The sequence below is a fragment of the Uloborus diversus genome, chromosome 3, assembly GCF_026930045.1.
Source record: "Uloborus diversus isolate 005 chromosome 3, Udiv.v.3.1, whole genome shotgun sequence".
Lineage (NCBI taxonomy): Eukaryota > Metazoa > Arthropoda > Arachnida > Araneae > Uloboridae > Uloborus > Uloborus diversus.
Window position 1 is genome coordinate 96,735,465 of NC_072733.1, and position 22,397 is coordinate 96,757,861.

The 22,397-nt window shown below is 32.5% G+C and overlaps 2 protein-coding genes across 4 annotated transcripts in view; one reads left to right on the forward strand and one right to left on the reverse strand.

Moving 5' to 3' along the window:
- The window catches only part of LOC129218280 (muscle-specific protein 20-like), a 122,853-nt gene that overhangs the window by 75,976 nt on the left and 24,480 nt on the right, over positions 1-22,397 (reverse strand). Inside the window, exon 1 of one of the 2 annotated variants that reach the window (XM_054852515.1) lies at positions 21,391-21,572. The exons of the other annotated variant lie outside the window; for it this stretch is intronic. Within the exon in view, the coding sequence (XP_054708490.1) occupies positions 21,391-21,441 (51 nt within the window). The 5' untranslated portion in view covers positions 21,442-21,572. Of the gene's footprint in view, positions 1-21,390; positions 21,573-22,397 lie in introns of those variants that run through there. 2 annotated transcript variants of the gene reach the window in all.
- Positions 1-22,397, forward strand: part of LOC129218279 (organic cation transporter protein-like) — a 230,253-nt gene that overhangs the window by 36,305 nt on the left and 171,551 nt on the right. The gene's annotated exons all lie outside the window — the stretch shown is intronic.

The window sequence follows — 22,397 nt, forward strand, 5'->3', positions numbered from 1 at the left end:
TAATTAAAAAAATATATCCAATTTGCTCATTTTGAGAAAGGTGACCTTAACTATTATTTGAGACCTTAACCATTTCACTTGGAACCACACTCTCCTTAGACTCGTCATAAAGGCAGGTCTGGGTTGTGTAATTGGCAAAAGTTTTGAGCAATTAATACACTGTTAACATATACATATGTAGCAGAAGTTTTGCTGTTTTTGGATATAATATGCATTGAGTATATACTCTTTGCTCCCTCTCAGGAAAGTTTGAAATGACGAGTCTGATCAAAGTTACCAAATTTTGGTAAAAGAGTATTTGATTTATTTATTTTTTCGTAGCTTGTTTCGCCTTTTCTTCTGCTCATGAAATGTCTTTTCAATGTTTCTTGGCGTTGTTATTACGTTCATGACACATCACTGTTGGCGATGTTACATATCCCTTGTGCATATCTCAGAGAAGTTTTTTTTTTTTGTGTGTGTTTTTGCTTCAACGAAAAAGTCACCAATGTTGCTTTAATCGCATCTATTCCCCGAGTTGTACCATTGAAAGTGCTCTCCATTGGACTGATTAAATTAAATTGCTCTAAAGTTAAAACTTGCATCATAATTTTCAACAAAGGAAATATTTATTCTTTCAGTTGATTTATTAATTTTTAATCATCCTTATATATTATTTCTGTAGCCTGTTTTTGGTTTCTACGCCAGATTTTCTTCAATTCTTGATCGATTTCTTTGATTTACACCTTATTTTAAAGCTTATGGTGCTGGCTACTGACGAAAAATAGACCCACGGTCTAAAAATTGTATTTTTCAGCGGAAAAACGTGTTTTAAAGAACCAGAATGAGGTTTTCGGTTAAACTTATAACTTTAACTTGCACCATGACCGACAGTGCTGAATAGCTTGATTGGCAGAGCGTTCTCTTCGAAACCAGGAGAATGCGTGTTCGGACCCAAGTCCGGACAATCTGCATCAAAAAATTAGAGAAATATCGCGCATTACATGAACACTTAAATAAGTGAATAACAAATATGAGGAAATAGAATATATGAGAAGGAAACGCTCCTTGCTGTTATGAAAACTTAATGTGACTTTGCTAAATTACTTCTGAAATGCACGTTTTTTTTTTTTTTTTTTAAGCTTTGGCTCTGGTAAGAAAATCAAAGCATAATGTAAGCGAAAATATAAGTAACAGGGTTAAGATTTCAGACTACAGTATAGAATTGTTTTTTGTTCAGAAAAAAATAATAAATCTTATATTGAAATATATATTCTTCTAATGAGTTTTTGACTCTTTGAACAAATAAAAAAATTACTACCTCAATTTGAAGGGTAAAATATATATATTTTTTTCTTTTTGCAAAAAAAACCAAATAGCTTATCACATTTTTACTACATTCGAAAAGCTACGCTTAAAAAAGAGCATAGTTCAATTTATTTTGTATTTTAACCGTGCTGTTAAATGATGAACACGTGCTGCCATCTAAGTTCTAGCGGTTCAAGCAGCCTGCTGTAACAAATTGTAAAAATTTTCAAAAATAAAAACATTTTTCTTCAATATCTTATCTTATATATTATTCCCCTCTCATTTTAAAACTTATCAGACTGGCTAATGACGAAAAATAGACTTACGGTCGAAAAATCAAATTTTCGAAAACGCCCATTGCTGTTTCAAAACCTTGATGCAGCCTGTAGTTCTTATGCATTTTTTTTAAAACAAAGTTCTAATGCAGTTTTCCATTTTTTTACGTTGCTTTCGCAAAAAAAAAAATAGCCTGTGTGTGTGTTCATATTTTAATAGAGCTTAAAAGCACTGGACTTAGTTGTTCGGTTAAATTGATAAGTTTTTTTCGGTAGAGCGTTCGGCTATAAACTATCTGAACTTCGGGCAAGTTTGGGCTGTACGACATAATATCAAATTTATATTAGTATTACGCATTACATGTACTCATAACATACAGACGTAATAAAATAAATGCAGTGGGAATGCTACTTGGTGTTTCGACTCCTTTATGCAGGCTACAGTTATCATTCGGATAAGTTGACTGTTAATCGAAGGGTGTTCTTCCTTTTTTTTAAAAGCTTTGACTTCATCCAGACCACTAAGCATAATGTAAGAACAAAAAATTATTAGATTTACCTCAAGGGAATCCTTTTTGTGCAGGAAAACATTTTCATTGTAAGATGAAATGTAGATTTTTCTAATAATAGTGTTTAACCTTTTGTACAAATGAAAAAAAAAAAAAATACGCCGGCCAAATTGAAACTACGAGTTTCTCCCAGTAAACCTTACTTTTTTATTCGCGCGAATGCGATATAAAACATTAAAATTATTATCAACGTCATTAGTAAGAAATCATTTTCTACTCCTCTGCTTTCGGCTGAAAAAAAAAAAAAAAAAAGCATTTTGTCTACGTTCGAAAAATTACTTAAAAAACAGACTCAGTTCAACTGGTTTCGGTTTTGAATTTTAAGTGTTCGATTAAAAGAAAAACAAGTGCGGGCATTTAAGTCGTATAGGTTTAAGAAGCCTGCTATGGGAAATTGTTAAAATTTCAAAAATAAAAACACTTATTTTTTTCAATCGAATTTACTACTTCTCTAGAATGTTTGTTTCAATTGCTACGTGAGATATTCGTCATTCTTTAATCAAATTTCATGTTATACGAATAATTTTGAGTCGTATCATGCTGCCTAATGACAAAACATAGACGCATAATCTGATTACTTTCTTTCGGCAAAAAGCTTTTTTGCTGTTTTTTACTACGCCTTCCTTCAATGAATAGCATTCGAAAAGGAAGGCGCAATTGCTAGGTTTGTTGGAGTGTCGTTCTGTTAATCAGAATGGCGCCAATTCGAATCCGTGCCAATAAATATCTCTTTAATGTTTCTTTTTTTCCCGTCAGATGCTCACATGGGTAGGACTGTATTTGCCACAACCTGTTTTTCACATGCACAATTACTGCTTTTTCACAAGTTCCTACTCAGCCACACTTTTAATGATATTTATGTTTGCATTGAAATTACGTACAACCAAAAGGTGAGCGATGATCAAATCATCACAACGTTATCTTTAACGAGGTTTTGTTACCGATGTCTTCAAATTACATGCCTTTTCTTGTGCGCTTACTTTTTCCGTGTACTTTTTTTCGGTTCTTTTTCATAAAGTTCTTTCTTTGAAATTTTTAGAGAACGAAATGCCTTACGAAACGATTTGAAGAACAGTGCGGAGTTCCGCACGGGTCAACTAGTGGCATTTAATGAATCAAACAAAAAGGCGAATACATGTCGTACGTACGACTAAGTGTATATTATATAATTCAATTGTCTAAGTATAGTTGTACATGTGCGTTGATAGTATAACGCAGTTAAGAGTTGAGCTTTTTGAAATTTATTAGATAGGAACAAATATTCTTAAGTGTCCTAATTATCTTTCTTATTTCGAAAAACTTCATGGGGTTAAGTTCTTTACGTGCTTGATAGCGGGTCGAAATTTGACTCGATATGCAAACTTTCATGTAGAAAACGGTATATTTATGCAATTTTATTATTCTAAGCTGAAATTAAGAACTCTTTGTAAATATGTTTTTTGCATGGCGTAAAATTCGGCGCGATATGTAAGTTTCTTTCTGCAAAAAGGAGCATAGTTATGCAACTTTATGATTCTAAATTTAAGTTGAGAACGTTTTGGATTTTCTTTATTCAAGTATGAAACCCATCCCGCTCTTTAAATTACTGTATTACATAATTTGGCGAAGATCTTAAGTAAACAGTGGATTTGAATCATAAATTTACACACACACAAATACAAAAAGCTAATTACGTGCATTTTTATTTATATGCATAACTCAAAGAAATTTTCTAAAATCTATTTCGTTTGACTAATAACATTCTTTATATTTACGGCTCTCGTACTAAAAAAAGTCTCGAAATTTACAAAGACATATAAAAAAAGTCAAATTCTAAGCATATGTATTTGTGCAATTGGATTTAAATGCTCAATGGTGTCTATAAAGCATCAACATTTTTTTAATTGCTTGCATCGAAAGTTGTCGAATTTGATTAGGATTATCACTAGGCTGCAGAAAATTGTCACAGGGTGTAGTGTTTTTAGAGGTGTACGTGGTAAAAAATTCATAACAATATGCAATTTCGTTCGTACGTAAAAGTGTAATATTAAGATTCTAAATTCAAATTTTGCGCACAGTGGGACTGGGCGCGGGGTATAGTAGGACATTGAGAAGGACACATAAAAATTTGCTATATTATGGTAATACATTATTATTAAGTACAGGTTGAGATATACATAATACACAAAACATATGACAACAGTTTTTAAACGACAAGACTTAAAAATAATTATAATTATAAAACACACGTGAGTGTTGAAAAATAAGTTGTAAAAGAGCGTTTGGTGCATTGAAAATAATGAAGCATCATTAAATAAAACATTGAAAGATAAGAAAATGTAACTTATAGAATGTAATAGATAATCAAAACCTCATTTTAACCCAGAAAAACATCGGAAGTCCTCAAAAACATATTGTTTTTGACCCGCCACTTAATTTTAGTGTTACTTTATGTTTGGAAATCAGGGGTGCCCATCACCCTCCCCCCCCCCCCGCAAGTTCGATGGCGCAAATCCCTTCCCCCCGCCAAAAAAATCTCATTCCTTTTCACTTTTTTATTTTATTCATTTTTAAAAAAATGTTTTTTAATTATTTATTTTAAATTATTATTTTGTCGGAAAAGTTCCGTGCTACACCAATAACATACACACATAATGAAATGAATAAAATAAAATAAAATGAATAGTTAAAAATAAATCAACAAATAAATTTAAATACATAAATTGAAAAATTAAAAAAATCCCCCCCCCCCCAAATCTTGATGGCGCAACTTGCGCAATAATCCCCCTCTGTGGGCACCCCTGTTAGAAACACAATAACGCAGAATAATGAACTTAGATTACTATTTATAAGAAATATCCATTAGTAATAATATATAAACATAAAGTATCAACAGGCAAGTGAGCTAGTAAATGCACTCCTTAGATGCACGTGAATGCCGCAAATGAAAAACCGGATTTTAAACAATCATATTTTAGAAACTATTACACGCATTACATTTAGTGATACCTGAATAAGAAGAGAAACATACCAATTTTTTTTCAGTTAAACAAATGTTCGATGTGCGAACTTTTTGTTTCACGACAGAGTCATCTAATCTGTAACAAAAGTTCGTTCCACGCGCCATGTGATTTCCTTTTATTGGGTTACATTTTAGGCACTGTTTATCAACCTCCGAAGCCGAGAACACTACAAACACTTCTAGACTGCATTTGTGCAGTATTGCAAACCATTGACAGTGTGATGCTCCAAAATGTGTGGAACGAACTGGATTACATATTAGCAAAGGGCTCCAATATTGAGCATTTGATATTGAACAATTGAACGTTTTACATAACGTGCACACACAGTGCACATCTGTGCGGTTGAACTTCACTGGGAAAAACACTTGGTATATTTCTCTTTACATTCATGTATCACTTATTGTAATGTGTGCAGTTGTTTCGAAAATGCGATTTGTTGAAATTGGGTCCATCATTTGTATTCACCCTCTACCATAAAATCTTAGTAAAATAATGTTCATTAATAATTTAATTTTCAATCTTGATGTTCTAATATATATTTACTTTGCATCGTTCTGAAATGTTTACTTTGTAGTGAGGGATGTTGGAGGTACAGTAAGACACTGTCCCCCTCTACGCCTATCTTTCATTCAAGAGTCAAAATTTATTAATGAAATAAAGAGCATTACATGCATGCATTTAAAAGAGTTTAACTTTAAGTTAATGCATTGATATTGATTATTGAATAACAATTTATCCATCAAAGTTTAAAAAGTTAAGCGAGGCAAAAACACGGTAAAACTCAAGAAAAAGTAAAAATGGGCTACAGCTTCCCTCCAAGTTGAAATGTGGCAGTGACTAGTCACTACGGTGTTTTCATGCAGGTTAACTAAAAATGACTCTTTTTTAATTTTTAGTATCTAAATTATAGGAAAAACTACATTTGGCCCATTATACCCCGTGTTTCTCTGTGCCCCCTCTCCCATATACATATATAAATAGCTTTCTGAAAATATAATCATTCAAAAGCAGTGGTTCTTAAATTCTTTGATTAGTGAAATCTTTTTAGACGCCCGATAATTTCATAGAACCGCTGGTTTTTCTTTGATATTATAGTTTGAATGAAACATTCTAAAAATGGTTCACTTGCAATAAAAAATAGTTCAAATAATACTTTTAGTTTTAAAAAGCACTTAAAAAAAACTATCACGCAATTTCTTGAAACAACTTTAAACAACCCTTTTCAAATAAAACTTTAAAGTTTAAATATTAAGGAGACTAGTAGCTATTATTTTTTTATTGCAGATATACTTATTACTAGGCTTTATTAACGAAAGTTGAATTCTCATGTCAGGATTAGCAAATCTGTTTCGGTGTTTATTTTTTGTTGACACATACATAAGTTGAGAACCTCTTTTGACAAATATATGCAAATGTTAAAAGCGGTAATCCCACCTTTCGTAACAATTGAGAATAAAATGCACCAGAGCTCCTATAACGACATTAATCTAAATTTTAATTAAAAGAAAAAATGCTAGTTCGTTGAATACACCGTAAGATAAACTGGACTACAACTTTCCCCAATTTACTGCTCAATTGTTAGAACGTTATAAGAGAGCTGCCAACGTACCTACTATCGTAGTTGGGTGAAGAGAGGTGACACTTGGTTATAACATTACATTTATTCTCAAAGGTAATTTAAATAGAAACATTGACAGGAACAAGAAACATGGAACAAGATTTAAATGTACGCAACAAGAATACACACGTGAGATTCAACATGGCCGATTCATTCAATTCACTTCTTCAATCTGTTGAATGCTATTCAATGCTGCCAGATATGACACCAATGAAAACTTTTACGCTTAAGTATATATATGATTGCGTTAAAAATATTTAGTGGTGCTTACAAATCGCCAACACTTTTCGATAGTCTGTACCAAAAAGCCGATTTTAGCAATTATCATTCGACTCCCAAGAAGCTTTATTGGATTAGTATGTTCGGACGTTAAAACGGTATAAAATTCCAAACGATCGGACATTTGTTTATGCAGAAAAGAGCAATTTTATGACCACTACTTCTGCACTGAAAACAAAATCGACTAGCCGATCTTAAACCGTTACAACGTTGAGAAATGTGACTCATGTAAGAGCGTCCATCCAAGAATCTCCAAAGCGTTTAATACATAAACATGCAGCTTACCAGCGATTTTCTTAAAGGAATGTAAAATCCCGCATAGCGATCTTTTCAACGTGAATAGTTTTTCTAGTCGTATAGGATCATGTTGGTCAAGTTGGATACAAACGTGAAAGTCTTGCCGACAATTAATCAAAAAACCACCAATATGAATATACTCCTCTACAACACTTGACGATGCTCACCACCCCCTGTAGCAATCTCACCAAACATGGGAGGATGATATGTCGGACCTTGTTTTAAATAACCATGTATAATAAAATACTTTATTATGTAAAATCAAGAAAAATGAGCATCAAAATAACTTTTTCTCCTTAAATCAAATTTTCTCATTTAACGTCTATATATATTATTTCTGTAGCCTGTTTTTTGTCACTACGAGAGATCTGTTTCAATTCTTAATCAATTTTCTTGATTTACCCCTCATTTTAAAGGTTGTCGTACAGGCTAATGATGAAAAAAAAAAGACCCACTTCCTAAAAATTGTTTTTTTTTTTTTTTTTTTTTTTTGTCAAAAATACCTGTTTAACATTACCAGACTGAGTTTTTCGGTTACATTTATGACTTTAACTTGCGCTGTGCCCGACAGAGCTCAATAGCTCGATCGGTACAGCGTTCGACTGATAACCAGTTGAATGAGTCTTCGGGCCTTCCCCGGAAGATCTGCCAATATCGAAAAATTAGACCAATAAATCGTGCACTACATGTACACTTGCCAAACGATAAATATCACACGTGAGGCAATAAAATAAAGGCGACGGGAATACTTCATCCTGCAGTTAAAATAACACTTATTGGACTTTTTTTTTTCAAGCTTTGACTCCGCTCAGAAAATTAAAGCATAATGTAAGCATAAATAGAAGTATCAGGTTTAGGATTTCAGACTTCAAGGAAATAATTTTTTGTGCAGAAAAAATATTTTTTTTTTCCGTATACTGAAATGCAGATTCTTCTAATGACAATTCTTGACCCATTGTACAAATTAAATGATTACTTCCTCAAATTGAAATTACGCGTTTCATAAGCATAAATAACGCGTTTCACAAGCATAATCGAAAGCATAAAAATTGCTACCAACTTCATGAGTAAGATATCATTTTTTTTCCTTCTGCTTTCGGCAAAAAATTTCCGGTCACCTTTTAACTACATTCGAAAAGTTACGCTTAAAAAACGTACTTAACTGATTTTGTATTTTAACCGTTCGGTTAAATGATGAACACGTGCTGCCATCTGAGTCATAACGGTTATACCAACCTGCTATGTCAAATTGTATAAATTTTCAAGGATAAAAACACTTCTCTTCAATATCTTGTATTTTATTTCTGTAGACTGTGTTTCTGTCGGTACGCGAGATCTTTCTTATTTCTTGATGAAATTCCCCCTCATTTTATAGCTAATCGTGCAGGCTAATGACAAAAAATAGACCTAAGGTCAAAAAATCAATTTTTCGGTCAAAAAAGAAAAAAAAACACACATCCTTTCAATGAATGATTCGAAAGCTTAGGAATTTGCTCGGTAGGATGGAGCGTTGTCGTATGAATAGGAAGGTGGCAAGTTCGTATCTAAAACGGAAAGTTCGGATTCAATGTTTTTTTTTTCCGTCACCACAGTTTTAATTCAATTTTCCAATTTTTCCAAACACTTTTCTCGAAAAAAATCTCACATTTGGCCTCTTTTTTAAAAAATAAAGTTTAAAAGAACCGGACTGAGTTGATCAGTTAAATTAATCCGTTTACCTTGCGTTCTGACTGACACAGCTGAGTAGCTCAATGGGTAGAGCATTCAGCAACCTTAGACTAGTGTTCGAGCCTTGCCCGGACGATCTGCCAGTATCGACAAACTTGACCAATATATTACGCATTGCATGTACACTTAACATACAATAACTAACACACGTAATGCAATGAAATGGGAACGTTCCTTGCTGTTGCAAAATCTTGATGCAGCTTGTAGTTCTTATACAATTTTTTTTTTTTTACAGTAAAATTCTAATCTAATTTTCCAGTTTTTTTCCGTCGTCACAAAAAAATTACAATTCACCTCTTTTTAAAACTGAACTGAGTTGTTCGGTTAAATTGATAAGTTTTTTTCGGAAGAGCGTTCAGCAATAAACTAACTGAACTACAGTTCACGCCCTGACTGGGCTGTCTGCCATTATAGCTAGTTTAGATTAATAACACGCATTACATATACGAATAACATGCAATAGATAACACACTTAAGGAAATAAAATTAATACGACGGAAACGCTACTTGAAACTTTTTTTTTTGTGCTGTTTTTTATTACACATTGTTCAATGAACTGCATTCGGAAACGAAAACACATTTGTCCGGTTGGTTGGAGTGTCGTAGTGATAATCAAAATTGCGTAAGTCTGAATCCGTGCCAATAAATATCGTTTTAATGTTTTTTTTTTTCGTCAGAGGCTCACATAGGCAGGATTGTATTCGCCACTACCCGTTTTTTCACATGCAAAACTACTGTTTTTTCACGAGTAAAAATTTTGATAATATTTATGCTTGCATTGAAAATACGTACAACCAAAAAGTGAGCGATGATCACAGTATCGCTACCAACATTGTATTTAAAGAGGTTTTTTTTACTGATGTCTTCAAATTACATGCCTTCTTTGGTGCCAACATCCGTTTACTTTTTTCTATTCTTCATAATGTCCGTTTTTTTTTTTGAAATTTTTAAAGAGTGGAATGATACATGAAACGATTTGAAGCACAGTGCGGAGTTCCGCACGGGGCGACTAGTTTAAGATTTATTATGTAAGATTACATATAAGATTTTAGAAAATAAAATCACCAAAAAAAAAAAAAAAACACTTAAATACATGTACCGTCATGGAACTCTTGTACAATGATGCAGCACTATAACTAGTTACATAGTTTGCTGAACTATTTACCTCTTTTTTTTAACCTGGAAATGAATTTCCATTGCATGCTGCAAGCTATATAACCTCCCGGAATCAATGAACCGTACTCACTTGCAACGATGCCCATCGCTCAGTTTCAACTAAAGCCCAAGGAATAAGTATAAAATCCTCTTTGAGCTCCCAGAAATAAGTACAAGCCTTCTAGCCCAGAGAAATAACACATGTGATAAAAAGAACAAACAATGAAAGAAAATTAAAAGGAAAGAAAGGGTTACGAATACTAACAACAAATTTAAATTAAATGCGTCTCTCGAAAATGAATAGGATTCAAATTTGGAGGCCTAACGTGTTTATGTCAAAGATCAGTGTTTATCAGTGTTTAAGTGAAAGATCTTCTATGATCCTTCTTTCACGCATAAATTTAGAACGTTCTCCTCAGGAGCGCTCACACAGCTGCTCAGATAACTTCAAAGTTTCTACGTTCAGTGAAAAAGTGGTTCATTTAGTGATTTGAAAAAAAAAATAAAATAAAAAAGGACATGACAGTTTTATCTAAAGGAAAGGAGAAACATATTGGTTAAGCTTCCTTTATTTGTGTTGATGTGACTCGAGATTACTTTTATTCATAGCCTTTTTACTCGACTGCGCGTGTGCGACGCAAAGGAGGGTAATGTGTTTATCAGTCTATGTATGCATGTCTGTTCCTATGTGGCATTCTACAGGCTAAACGCCTTGGCCAATTTTCGTAACTCTTACGTCAATCGATTTTTCTTAACCTTGGGAGTGTCACTAAACACATGACAGTAATCAGAAGTATCATTTCAAAAACCAGTTGCCATTTTGTCAGTTTGGGATCGGCGCACGCTGGGTGTCGCACACTGTGTAGCACGCTACCTGCGTGCGACAAATGCATGTAGTTTTCGCCGCCTGAGTTTTTACCCGACTGCGCGTGCGCGACGCAAAGGAGGGTAATGTGTTTATAAGTCTATACTATATATGTATGTTCCTATGTGGCGTTCTAGGGGCTAAACGCCTTGACCAATTTTGGTAATTTTTACGTCAATCGATTTGTCTTAACTTCGGGAGTGTCACTAAACACATGACAATAATCAAAATTCACCATATCAACAACCAGTTGCCATATTTTGTCAGTTCGGAATCGGCACACGTTGGGTGTTGCACACTGTGTCGCACGCTACCTGCGTGCCAAAATGAAGTTAGTTTTCCCTGCCTGAATTTTTTTGCTTACTAAGTCTACTAATTGGAGTCTCAATGGCCGAGTGGTCTAAGCGATTGCTTCTCCCACTTGAGGCGGTGGGTCAAGACACCCTCGCTCCGGATGTACTTTCCCCTCTTTCTGATGTAAATTCTTTCATGTTTTCTTTATATGTATTCTGTATTGCAATAAAAAATATATTATGCGTAACGAAGGCAAGGCACTCAGATTGTAGTCCTTATGAAAATAAACCCGTGCAATAAGCACCAAAAGAATGTCTACGAATTCGATTTTCATCTCTAACATGTTGCATTTGTTTCTGCCTTGATTCAAGGCACTGAGTTTCGCGACGTGCATTTTCTTGACAGGTTTTTTTTTAGTTTTGCGAGAAAGATTTAGATTGTAAGAAAGAAAGCGGCTGACGACGCTTCCGATTTCGCGTCATCATGAGTTATACAGGCTGTTTATATAGCTGTGCTGTGGTTGACTTAAGTTCGCGCTTTTTTGCCGAAGGTGAAGCACAGGTAACTTTAAACAGTGTTTGGTCCCTAGAGGGACTAATTATCAGTAGTTTAGACCACCGCAAGTTACTTAATAAACCTCACGATGCAAACCAACTCTCAATGACATGACAAGATTGCGAAATGTACCGTCTTATAACCATAATAACTAAGTCAATGAAAATTAACTAAAAAGTGTAAAATAAAAAAATATTAAATAAAAACAAAAAACCCGACTGCGTAAAAACCAAAAAAAACTAAAAAGAAAAATGTATAAGCCCAGTAGTTTAGATTGTTATTAAGTCCTGGTTATTAAGTACTACTGAATAATTACACCGTTGAAATAGTTTTATTACCGTACACAGATAAGACAAATCATAAATTCAAAAGCACAATAGAAGGATCAACAGTCGGGGCTTATTCAAATTTTACGGGGTTCCTTGAATCAGAAAGGAAGGGCCCCGACTGTTGATCCTTCTATTCTGCTTTTGAATTTATGATTTGTCTTATCTGTGCACGGTTATAAAACTATTTCAAAGGCGTAGTTATTCTGTAGTACTTAATAACATTCTATTCTAAACTACTGGGCTTATACATTTTTCTTTTTAGTTTTTTTGGTTTTTACGCAGTCGGGTTTTTTTTATTGAAAGGAGTTAGATATGTTGACATAGCTGTTCGTCTCATGCTTGGTCATTGTAAGGAGGTTGGCCCACTCGTTTCCAAAAATACCAGCATGTTCACGGGCAAATGCAAACGCAAAAAAAGCTTTTTTTTTTTGTGTCTTCCAAGTTGACTTTGAATTTCGACGATTATGCTGTTGGAAGATAATAAATGTCTTTTAGGTTTCTAAGAATAAAAGGGGGGGGGGGGAGAGGGTAAAGATGAGAGGTGATAAAAAAAGCATCCTTTTAATGATTCATCAACGTCAAATGAGGTAGTGAGAAGCAAAGGGATGTAAGTGGATGTTTTAAAGTTTTGAGTAAAACTCATTTCAAGATCAGCCTTGCACTGAATTTTTTTTCTCTAAATTATGTTATAGAGCAGCACCTACCAGGGCCACTAGTACAATCTACTGTCCCAAAATACATTTGACACGTTCTCCAATCATTTGTACTAGTAATCTCCAAATTTTTAATTTTGGCATTTACATCCCTTTGCCCCCACTGCATCAAATGAATAAAAAAGTTAGGCTATAAAAACGGTACATTCATTTCGAATTCTAAATTAAAGTTTCTTGATTTCAAGATCATTTGTGAAGGCAACAAATATGAAATCAACTTCTCAATCAAGTTAACGACCATCAGTCTAGGTAGTAACAAAGAGATCATCTACTGTTTTGATGCTGAACTGGATAATATGGAGAACTTTCTAAGTGATGAGGAAGATTTGATAGATGTAAAACACAATCAAAACTAGATGAACGGAAGGAAAGATATTTTTCCTCTAAAGACAAGATTATGAAAAATGGCAATGTCGATTGAAGAAAAACCAGAAGTTGTATAAACAGGCTCATAATTTACGGTAAGAGATCCGCATATGACCAACAAGAGTATCCTTCTTTGTATGCTTCACGTCTGTTTATAATTTATCTTCATTTTAAGCGCCATATCCCGAACTCTAGAGCCGTACGTTATGAAAGGTTCAATGCCTTGCTTATAGATAAGCCACTGTACGTTAAAACTGATACCGTACGTGTTGCATGCAATTCGACTCAATTGTGGCTTGGATTCACATTTCTTGGTTGACCGTTAAATACATTAAAAATCATTTTTCTTTAACAACAGAACTAAGGAGTTTTTAACAAATGGATATTTTTTGGTATGCTGCAAGTTTTACTTTCTAGACGAAAATGCCAATGTTTATGCATTACCACACGAAAAGGTGATGAAAATGTATGACGAAGAAATATTTTAAAAATGTTAAGAGAAAAAAAAAATTCTGAAAATTGAGATAAAGAATATACACTATTTAAAAGCTGTTTCCAGTATTGCATGAATCACTCATAATAAATCGGAGAATCGGTTACATGCTTTAAGGTTAACGTAACGCAATTGAGGGAAATGAACTTAGCTTAATCCAGAAAATGATTTAGTAATAACCTGACCATCTGATTTTTATAAATATAAAACTACAATATTTGAATTCATTCCGAATTGAACAGTTTCACTTAGAAATTAAAACAAACGGAAACTTGTTTTGTTAACAATAAGTTTATACTATCATTACCCTATCTTAAGTTCGGTGGGAAAAAAACACACAGGAAACTGAAAAGAATACCGGGATTACAAGGTAGGCAATAGAAACCAAAAACTCGTATTTCTCAACTAGTGTCTTCACTACTTAAATAAATTTACTATTGAATTTCTCTCCACTGCTTAAATTAAATTTATCAATTAATGCACGACAGTCAGCTTTGCAATGCGAAGTTGTAAAACCGTTAAAAAGAATATGTAAGAAAAAATTGACGCTACTTGAAAAAAAAAAGAGTGAACATACAGTATGAACGATCATGATGGTTTATCAGTAACTTAAACGTAGTGTAAGGAGTAGTGAAACCAAGAGGAGAGAACAGCTAAGTTTATTTTTCCGAAAATTAACTTTAATATAACAACGGATAATTTTTGCCGTTGTTAAATTTATCAATTACAGCATAGCAATCAGCTTTGCAATGCGAAGTTATAAAAACATAAAAAATACTATGTAAGAAAAAATTGACGCTACTTGATTAAAGAGGAGTGAACATATAGTATGAACAATCATGATAGTTTATCAGTAACTTTCAACGTGGTGTCAGAAGTAGTGAAACCATGACGGGAGAAAAGCTAAGTTTGTTTTTGCTGAAAAATTGCTGAAACGTCAAGTAAACCAATTCACTTGCTTTATGACTCATTCAGAAGACGAAGAGAAACGTATGACGGCTGACAGGTATCTCCTAAGGGAAGGATCATTCGCCGCTCTTTTGCGTTCCTTATTTAGCTTTTACAAATAAACTTCAGATCAGACGGACTAAAAAAAAATATTCCTTTTCACATTCTGAATTTCTTTTGAGCTTGCAAATAGAAGTAGAGAAGTAAGGTGTTCTATTTATAGGTAAAAACGAAGTCAATAAAAGTTGAAAATTATTCATTTTGTGCACCCCTCCTAGCCAGCGTGTGTCTGTTTATCTTTTCTATTGCTGCTTTTCTTTTTAATCAGAAAAATGCTTTGTTACTAATTTTTAGCACTTAAAAAGCCAGTAAATTGGGATTTTTCTATTTACAAGGAGGCACACTGAAAGACAACCGAACAATTAGTTAGGAATCTGTAGGTTAAAAAAGTGCTAAAACTCTCATGAACTGTTGAATAACTTTTAATAGTGAATTTATCATAAATTAGGCTCACGATATATACTATGTCGGCAAAACGACCCTGTGTACCAAATTTCAAGTTTCTAAGCTTTACCCTTTTCCCTGGGACACAAACTACAAACAAACACATACGTACCCAAACATCTTTTTTGTTATATGTACAGATAAGCTTTTCAATAAGTAAGAAATTTTAAGCTTTTCAATAAGTAAGAAATTTTAATCAGTTACGGAAATTAGATACTAAAAAAAAAAAAAAAAAAAAAATCCTTCAGTATTGTTCAAATAATAGCATAAATATTTTTTGAATGGATTTCGTCAGAATGTCTTGCGTAGATTATTATGACGGAAAAAAGTTTTTGTTTAACGTGACTTCTATACATTAGAAAATTATTTTGAAGTGAATTATGTAGTTAAAAAAAAGCAAAATAATTTTGAAAGTACTTGTAGTGCATTTGCATTTTATTTAAAATATTGAATTTGCAATTAATTAACTGAAGATGAAATAGGTCCAAATATTGTATTCTAAGCTTTTACTATAAGGGAATTACTGTGCGTGTTTTATGTTTATCAACGGTGAAAACGATTAAACTTGTATTAACTTCACTGAAACAGTTTATTGGTTAGAGTATTAAACTAAGTTTTTTTTTTTTTTTTTATAACAAAGCAACAGTCCTCTAGACATAAGGTATAAGTTATTTTTAATGTTTGTGAGTGTTGCTGAAATATACTCCTGTCGTATGAAAAGTGAAAGAGACTATTTAGAGCACCAACCATGTTCCACAACATAATCAATAAAACACATGTATAGAAAAAAAGAAGAATATAAATTAATTTTCATGCTTGGTAAATGCATTTAATCACACTTAATAGATCTCTAAAGCATACTGTCAAAGATAAAATACTTTTTGTAGACTTGATATAGATCCAAAACATTAAGAACTCCAAAAGCAATTGTAATAGTAAATTTGATAAAGAAAAGAATTTAAACGTAAAATAAATACTACGATTTGTTAAAATATCAAACTTAATGCGTTAAAATCGGTTTTAATATAATTTTGAAAGAAATTTAAATTTCATACACAATGAGGGTTAGTTATCATCGAAATAATAGTCAATATTCGAGTGTTACAGTGAAGAATCAATAAAGAAGTATCTATTATTATTGTTAATAGAATGTTATATTATGTGCTTGTTATTTGTAATGGCATTGGTAAACATTTGCAACCGCATAGAGAATCATTAAAATAAAATATCTTGATATTAATACTAATAAAAATTAAGATCTTACATGTCTTATTTCTGACTACGAAATATTAAAGTCTAAAACTAACCTACACTATTGATATAGTCAAAATAATGGTAAACAATTCTGCTTTGCACAGACAATCACTAAAAAAATATCCTATAAATGCCAATGAAGTTTGTTAAATTATGCATTTGTTATTTGTGACGTTAAAACAATGTGAACATTTTCAGTCGCGTAGAGAATCATTAAAAAAGTACTTTATTATTAATGTTAGTAAACATTGCGATGTTAGTATCTTATTTATGATAACGAAAAATTAACGTCTAAACCTACATTGTTGATACTAATTCGTACATTAACGTCTAAACCTAACCTACATTATTGATATGGTCAAAACAATGGTAAACGTTTCTGAGTTGCACAAGCAATCATTAAAAAATACCTCATTATTTATGTCAGTAAAGTTTGTCACATTATGTGTTGTTATTTGTGACGTCATAACAATTGTAAACATTTGCAGCAGCGAAGAGAAACATTAAAATAATGTATCTTATTTTTAATACTACTAAAGATTGCTATGTTATGTATCTTATTTATGACAGCGAAGGATTAACGTGTAAACCAACAAAGATAACAGCTCACTGAAAAAGAAAACGCCCTTTGTACAAATTCTAATGAATTGTAATATATTAAGAACTGATTTATGTAACAGTGAAATAAACATCAACATTTAAGCAGCCGTAGATAAAACCGGAATGGTAGCGAGAAGAGTATTTAACCTTACTTAAATGTTGATAAAGTTCGCAAAACACAATTTTCCGAGTTTAAAATTATAAGTCTCTAACCGTTCATTTCTTGTATGGATGAATTTAGTTTATAAAAGCTCATGGACGTTTCAAACAATTGATAAATTAATATCATTGGAATGAAAATTTACTCCTAGAAACATTAGGGACATTAAGCAAAGGATTAAAAAAAAAGGTGTAAATATACATTCCATTACATATTTTAAGTTTTTTTGATTTTCTTCAAAGAGACCTTTATATTATTTTAATTTAAAAGGAGCTTTTATTGAATTCATATGCGTTTATTATAGCAAATTTCAACCTAGAATTTCAACAGCGCATCGAGAATAAGTATACAAATTTAACCCGTGAATCGTTATTTTTTTTATTAAAACGTGATCAGATATCAGAAGAAAAATAAAGGAAAAACTTTTTTCCGTTTAATTGCCGACAGATGCTCAAATTTCGCAAAAAGACACCAAGCATAAATAATGTTTCTAATTTTGATACTACGTGAGCAAAAAACGGTAACGCTTTCGTTTCCTTTTTTTTTAAATGACGGTTCTGAGTACATAATGTTTACTTTATTTTAAAGCAAATATTTATAAGTATAGTTTTTCGTTTTGGCTAAAAGGAGGTAATGCCATTCAGCTTTTAGGTATTGAAAAAAGCCAACAAAGTTTCAAATTATTAAGTTGAATCCACAGAATAATGCTCGAATATAAAAATTATGGAGACTTTTAGACCAGTCAAAAATGAATAACAAATTGGATTATGTAAGCGGAACAACCTTTTCCTTTTAAACGTGTAAGAACAATGAGTGCTTTTAAATCGAATCAACTGCACATAATAAAAATTATAAACTAACAAAAAAGTTTAACGCATGAAATTGCATGTTTTTTACGACAATTCAAAGGCGATTTTAGTACAAAGTCAAAACGAAGTAAAAGAAAAACATTCAGTTGACAATACTAAATAAAATTATGTCAGTAGATTTATAGCTCATAACTCGAGCGAAACTGAAACTTCAGTGATACATTATGTTTAGCTATATTCATTAAGTTATCATTTAAAAATGTGGATTAATAGCTTGTCATTTAAAAAACGTAGGCATTTGATACATACTTAACAATGACAACTAAGGCTCTTCACGTGTTGTCTTTTTCCCAACTGCCAAATTTATTTGGAGTTCTCAGTGCAAAACAGTTCCCCATTCTTGATAAGCACCGACCTTGCGCAAGGAATTCAACTGTCATTTCAAGTAGCCAGGTAGAAATCTTGATAATTTCTCCTGCACCATATGTTCTCAAATGATAATCCTAAGGTCTCGGGCTAAAAAAAAAGTTGTGCAGAAAAGTCTGCAGAGTTAGGTTTTTACTTCCATATTTTACTAGCGTAATGCTAGTAGGCATCAGTATTTCTGCTGATGTAAAAAACTACACCGATTCAACGTTTTTTATTACTTTAAATATTATACAGTAATTGTTGCCGCAGAATCCCGAAAACTCAACTTAATGTGGACCGGAAAGTAGCCGAGTGAGTGAACATTCTGGGGTCTTGGATGTACGAGCAACAGGTTTTGCTCTCGAAGTTTTCTTATCCGGTGAAAATGTGTCGAGTTTTCTGCAATCGTACGAGTTATCGAGGGCCGAATTCTGAGGATTCTACTGTACTACAGTACACCCGAGCTCAATTGGGCATTTTATTTATTGTATATCACTATACACTCTTTTAGTGCTAGATACATTTTTCCCTTTGTAAATAGCACATCACTGAATCCACTGGGCGTGTATCCACTGGGTCAGTCACAAGAGTACAAAACAAAATGTAAGCACAAGAGGTACTGACACCAAAATACAATTTCAGCTTTTAAATCTTCAGTTGGTCTCCACCACGCAGATGTTGCTGACGATCGCATCAATAAAAGGAGGTTTTTTATTAAATCACTTGTTTGAAATAATTTAATCCGCTGATTTTAGAATAGAAAATGCCATTGACAAAACTACTACACCAAACTAAACTCAAGCGGTGCAACAGCACATGGGTGCTCATCTCAGTTTATGAGACCGAGAACTCTGGGGTGCAAGGCAGATGTTCCGGTTAGGCGGACAACCAAACGCGGAACCCTCAGGATTTAGTTCAAAAGAACGCTTGGTAATTATTTTATCGACCTTCTGAAGGGATGAAAGGTTGACTCGATCATGCCCAACATGGGAATTGAACTCAAATCTGCGGGGTGCCACTGTTACAAGATTTGTTACCAAATAAAATATTTAGTTAACATTAGTTGTCTCATAAAAAATCAATCATGTATATTTAGTTCAATTAGCTAGCTATTTTTGTTATTTAAAAAGTCCATCCATATTCAGTTAATTTTTTTTTTCACATCATACCCAACTGACAAGGAGAAATATCAGGTAAAATCTCTCTCTCTCTCTCTCTATATATATATATATATATATATTATATATAAGATCATACATAAATCATTCGCAATCTGATAATCTGATGCTCTAAGAATTTCAAAGATAAGATATGCGTCAACTTAATTTTCATATTTTCAATGAGGTATCGTGAATGAGAACAACATTAATACCACAGTGAGAGATGTTCAAATAAAAATTTAAAAATAAAACGTAGAGCTTTAATTATAAATTAAAATATACATAACGATTTAAGAGGCAAAGTGAAAGAGGACAAGTCAAACATTTTACGTAAAATAACAATAATTAATATGACAGTTACAATTTAGTAAAACATTTTTATTCATCACCTTTCAGAAAATGTTTTACAACTAATTTTATTATCGTTATAATTTATTGCAGCTCTTTCAGAATCTTTCACAAATAAAAATTATATTCTTATATGTAAGAAAATACAAATTCAGCTGGACTGTCAAAGGACAATGCCACACTTGTTACCTTGCTTTTATTTGAATTATTCCTACTTAAAATGAAAAAAAAGGAAGGTAATAAACTTTGGAATAGAGATTCGAAAACCGACATCAACAACTAAAAGAAGAAGGCTATGAATAGAAGGCCATTAATAAATGAAAATAAAAGTCTGCATGAAGCTTTAAACTATTCACTAAAAACTGGACTATTTATAATAAACATGAAACAATTACTTAGATTGTTTAAGCTTGGAAAATTCAATGATATCAGTTTTTGCGATTTTTTATACGTATTACTAAGTCGTAATCAACGTATAAATTGCTTACATTGAAGTAAAACATAAACTAATACTTTACACTCACTAACGATACTATAAGCCTTAAAGACCGATGATCCATGTAAATGACTTTTTAATTTTGTAGGATCAATGCGACCTCAACATTTCGAACTTCAAATTTCTATTTTTCACACACCTCTAAGTAAAATAGATCATATCCGTATATTTGTCACACTCTTTGTTTTTTCATATTAAGAAGAGTTTTACTGATTCAGTTACTCCTCACCGTGCAATAATCTCTTTTCCCTTTCCCTTGTAGTCCTATAAAGCTTAGAAGTCAGACACATAGATAATTTGATGCATAATCACAAATTCAAAATTGTTTTATATTTTGAGACTTAAGATTGGTAGCTATACTATAATATGAGTGTCATTTTATGTATTTCTTTAAAAAATGGCTATAAAGGAATTAGGTGGAATATAATAGTTAGTTACTATTTTCTAACTAGCTGCAAACGGTAAGAATGATGAAAGTTGAGAACAAATTTAATCTTTTGACAACTGTGTCAAGATAAACGTCATGATTATTTTAAGCTCAGTGTCCATTCTTTGATATTATTTTATTAGAAATATGTCATCCATTTAAGCACTACAGTTTACAATTGCAACTTATGAAATTAGAAATTAGCTATGAGAAAAAGTTACCCTTTTCCTGTTTCAAATAAACCAATCACCTGTCAAATTTTAGAAATAAATATTAATAACCTGTCAAACTCATACTTTATTTTCAATTTGTGCAAGCACTACAGTTTATAGTTGATACATATAAGATTAAAAATTAGCTATAAGAAAATTTTACCCTTTTTCCTGTTTCAAATAAATCAATCACCTGTCAAATTTTAGAAATAAATATTAATAACCTGTCAAATTCATACCTTATTCGCAATTTGTGCACTAAGTCCGTAGGAAGGTCCACGGTAAGCCATGATTTTGAAATGTATGTCAAATTCAAAGCAGTCAAGTATCTTTCGCACTGGTCTGCAGAAACTCAGTCTAGGATGGAAGTGGAGCTCAAAATATCACTGCACCACCCACGACTAGACTTGAATCTTTTGAAGACTTCGTGGGGCAAAAAGGAGCACATGACGTCATACGATGGAGAACGCGCGCCTATGAAACTCCTCTTTTGGACGCACTTTGATCAGAGTTTGAACATTTGTAGAGAAAGACCCTCTTTGTTCCAGACCTTAAGGAAGCCTTTTTTTCCCCCCTTCCCTCTCCACTATGCAATACTAGATTCAACATCATGTCTATCAATAATATGTAAAAAAAAAAAAAAAGAGTTCGCGGGGAAGTATAAACAATCTTTATTTCATCTTAAGATTTTTGTGGAGGAGATATGTTTTCACCGTTTTACGATTTACGCTGTTTAAGATAATGCTGGACACATTTTGTAAACATTGTCGGAACTCGCTTTCAACATTTATCAGTACAACAGATTATAAAGATAGTTATAAGAATCAATATGAAAAAATAAATTCGATTGCATTACAAAGCATGGATTTGTAAAATACAAACATGTTTGATGAACTTTCAAATTCGATATTTTTTTGCCATAGGAGATCATTAGGTCTACTTGCAACAACTTTAACTTCAAACTAGGTTAAATCGCATTTGGGAGCTAGTTCGCTGTCTTTAAAATTTCAAGAAAGAGTTGAAGATGATTTTAAGTCATCGGACTGTTTTGTAACAAAATGTGTGGATCACGTAAATTTGTGAATGTGCTGAGGATAATCCTTAAATATTGAAATTAAAGTTCATAAATGACACATAACTAGCGTGAACAATTTGAAGAGATTCGACCATTTATTTTCGTCTTTTTGTTTTGTGAATGTGTCATTGTTTGACGGAAATTAGAATAGTAGGCATATTTGTAACCTTA